At 50.6% G+C, this 3,392-nt stretch overlaps 2 protein-coding genes across 5 annotated transcripts in view; one reads left to right on the top strand and one right to left on the bottom strand.

The window, feature by feature from the left end:
• The window catches only part of H257_14336 (hypothetical protein), a 4,116-nt gene extending 2,524 nt beyond the window's left edge, over positions 1–1,592 (top strand). For 2 of the 4 annotated variants that reach the window (XM_009842101.1, XM_009842103.1), the window contains 3 exons: positions 420–478; positions 1,045–1,487; positions 1,542–1,582. In XM_009842101.1, the coding sequence (XP_009840403.1) occupies positions 420–478; positions 1,045–1,473 (488 nt within the window). In that variant the 3' untranslated portion in view covers positions 1,474–1,487; positions 1,542–1,582. Of the gene's footprint in view, positions 1–419; positions 479–1,044 lie in introns of all 4 variants that reach the window. The other 2 variants (XM_009842100.1, XM_009842102.1) reach the window with 2 other exon arrangements.
• A 72-nt stretch (positions 1,593–1,664) lies between these two features.
• H257_14335 (hypothetical protein) lies at positions 1,665–3,041 on the bottom strand (the record flags this gene model as incomplete). Its single annotated transcript, XM_009842099.1, has 3 exons — positions 1,665–2,141; positions 2,176–2,634; positions 2,682–3,041. 3 exons carry the CDS (start codon positions 3,039–3,041, stop codon positions 1,869–1,871), a joined length of 1,092 nt encoding a protein of 363 aa, XP_009840401.1. The 3' UTR covers positions 1,665–1,868.
• Positions 3,042–3,392: the final 351 nt, after the last annotated feature.

The raw sequence follows: 3,392 nt of genomic DNA, 5'->3' as shown, positions 1-3,392 counted from the left end.
GTGTTGTGGCGTGGTTTCTCGTTGGAATTTCAATCGATTTGATTGGCTACTTCAGATGAGCTCAAAATTATTAACCAATCAAAACCTTCTCAATGAAATTCAACCAATCAGATCGATTGTGGATCGGTTTGGTTGGTGCGATTCGATTGCACCCCTCCCCAAATTTGTATCAAATCGACAATATATCGATCGATTCTTCTTCTTTCTCCTGACTTTTGTATGGAAAGACACTAAATTCAGTCACTAATAATTGTGGGTGTTGAAATGGTCGAAGCTTGATTTGCGTTCTGGGTTTTGATTGGTCGTTTATCGATTGTCTGCTGAATTGGTGCTCATTCGAATGACCACCCCAATTTCGAATCGACTTGACAATATAGTCGTCTGCTATGTCATGCACACACATGATGTTCTTACGGTAGGAACGTCCCATGCCCTACTCAAGCAGATTGCAAGGGACAGTGACTTTCTCTGTGGACTGGTATGACACGAATATATATATATATACATATATATATATATATATATTGTGCTTTCGAGTGACATTTCGTGTTGTGGTTTCACGTTGGAATTTAAATCGATTTGATTGGCTACCTCAGATGAGCTCAACATTATTAGCCAATCAAAACCCTCTCAATGAAATTCAACCAATCAGATCGATTGTGGATCGGTTTGGTCGGCGCAACGATTCGATTGCACCCCCTCCCCAAATTGTGGACTTTTGTGCTGATTCTTTGCCAAATCTATCGATTGCACCCCTTCCCCAAATTTGTACTATCAAATCGACAATATATATAGGGTCCTTTTACCCAATGTGGACTTTTGTGCTGATCCTTTGCCAAATCTATCGATCGATTCGTTGTCCTGGCTTTTGTATGCAAAATGATACGAAATGAAGTTACACCCTAATTCGATGTTGAATTCGTCGAAGAGTGGATTTGATTGGCCACTTGAATAGTGTTCTGGGTTTGGATTGGTTGTCTGGCTGCTCTCCAATTTCGAATATCGACTATAGATATGGATATGGTGAACGAGGATATGATGTAGGGGGTCATGGACTATAGCCTGTTGATTGGGATGCATTATTCGCAGTTCAAGATCACCAGTGGCCACCCGCCAGAGGACGAGACCAACGTGTTTACTCGCAGTGGGTCCCCCAAACTCACACATCGCACCCGCCTCGAGTCGTCGTCCGCCACACGCGAAGAGGACGACTGGAGCGGAGAAAATACCTTTGGCGAGGTGACCCATCGGTATAGTGCCCACTTTGTGTCGGGCCCGAGCGCGTACTACATTGGCATCATCGACGTCCTGCAGCAGTGGACGCTGACCAAGCAAGTGGAGCGCCTGTACAAGGTGCATGTGCTGCAGAAGGACGGGCGTGGCATCTCCGCCATCAACCCCAACCAGTACGCCAAGCGCTTCCAGATGAAGATGTGCCAGCTCCTGTATCAGCCTGACGACGAAGACGACTAACTGTTTGTTAGCAAGTAAGTTGTTGCACACCAACGAAGTGTCGTGATGAAATCGGAAATGTACTACAGTACTGTAAAGCTTTTTAAGCTGGCGCTTCTCGTCCTTCTCATACAACTTGCATCTGTACCGCGTCTCTGCTCGGTCCTCCTGGCGTCCTTGCCGATGGTCCATCACCAGGTGCAACTGCCGTGGATGATCTACTACAGCTCCGTCGCATGCTCCATGTTGGTGTCCAAGTGCTTTATGACGATGTGCTAGTCTCACGATGAAGACAACTACTGTAACGCAAATAAAAGTTGTATGTATTGCGGGGGTTGCTTGAGGCTGTAAATGTCATAACTATCTATCTCTAGTATTCGCTACCGGCAGTGTAACCATATACGAAAAAAATGAAATTAAATGCAAATTTTGCTGACGTTTCTTGTCGGCGGCGGGTCGAGACCACTCCAGTCCCGGAATGGCGTCCTCAACCACCATCGACATGAACGGGTACGGTGTGCGACGGGCCACCGGACGTAGTCTTTGAAGCTGAGCACCGGAACCAAGGACTCGCCATGCTCCAAGGCCATCCGAACAAGCCCCTTGTGGCCGGTGAACACGTGCACCTGGCGCTGCCGGGACTGCGATGCCACCAGCTCCGCCTGGCCCCCCGGCACGGCAAAAATAGACTGTCGTGCGCGTCACCTCACGAGCCCCCAGGACCTGGATGACGTCGCGGATACCGGGGAAGTAGTGCACCACACTCGCGCTCAACGGACACGCAAACACGTTTGGAAACAGCGCCCGCCACTGGTCAGTGAATTGGAGCCACATCACCGTCATGGGGATGATCCCGTGGGGATGGAACCCAAAGATGTACGTGTGGGACGGACTTAGGGGTTCCGTGCGCACCAAGTGCAGGGAAAAGTACCGCGCCGTGGCCTCTATCACGGCGCTGTACGCTTTCTGGAGGGATTTATCCTGTCGGCTTCCCGTTTGCGCCGGCATGCCGTTCATGGTTTTGTACGTGTAAACATACCAAGGGATTGCAAACCCCACGGTCGCGGCGGCGGCGGGGTGGTCAACGTACGCGTGGACGACAACTGAAACCAAAGGCAGCGTCGAAAACACGAGCGGAAGTGCCACGTAGAGAGGCGGGCTGGTGGCCCCACTGGAAGTTTTCTTGTAGTATACTTGCAGGAGGTGGAAATGATGGTTTGGACACTTACATGCACGACAAAGTAGATGCCAACGTCTGTCCATGTGAACGATGGAACGAACATCCAAGGCAGCGCGTACGGCGTGAATGCCAGCGGCGGCAAGTTGATCATCAGAGTCGGAAACAACCCTTCCATGTGATACAATGCCAAGAAATGCCATCGATGCGTCGTCGTTGTAGTGGTTGTAGTCGTTGGCTGGTACACGAACAAGCTGACGATCATGCCGACTTGGGACGCCACACAAAGGACGCCTGCGACCCCCATAACACCCACGAATAGTTCGACTTCCACAACTACGATCGACAACAAGAAGTCGGCTTGCAGGATGATACCCGTCGTAAAGCACGACCACGACACGAACTGCACCATCACAAACACTACGCCGCCGGAGAACGGCTGCCAGAACTACCAGCTGTCACTGACCAAAAGGCCACCCACGCCGTAGGTACTGGTCACGGCAGCAATACACAGACACACCGATCCCACGGGTGCGTTCGTCGAGAAGTTGTCGGCATACTCGACGCATTCCGCAATCAGCGCCAACACGAGTGCCCCACAACTGCCGGGTATCTGTTGCAATGTGGTAGTAGTAGTGGCTATCCGGCCTTGATCTACCGAGATACGTTACTTGGCCTCAGCGTCTGACGTCAAGTCCAGTTGCATCTTGGGCATGTCGGTCGATAGCTGGACCGAGTGGAATCTGTATGAGGTTTTGTACCG

The sequence above is a fragment of the Aphanomyces astaci genome (assembly GCF_000520075.1).
Source record: "Aphanomyces astaci strain APO3 unplaced genomic scaffold supercont1.57, whole genome shotgun sequence".
In the NCBI taxonomy this organism is placed as follows: Eukaryota; Oomycota; class Saprolegniomycetes; order Saprolegniales; family Verrucalvaceae; genus Aphanomyces; species Aphanomyces astaci.
Note: the sequence above shows the minus strand (reverse complement) of the source record. Positions and strands in the feature narration are given on the sequence as shown.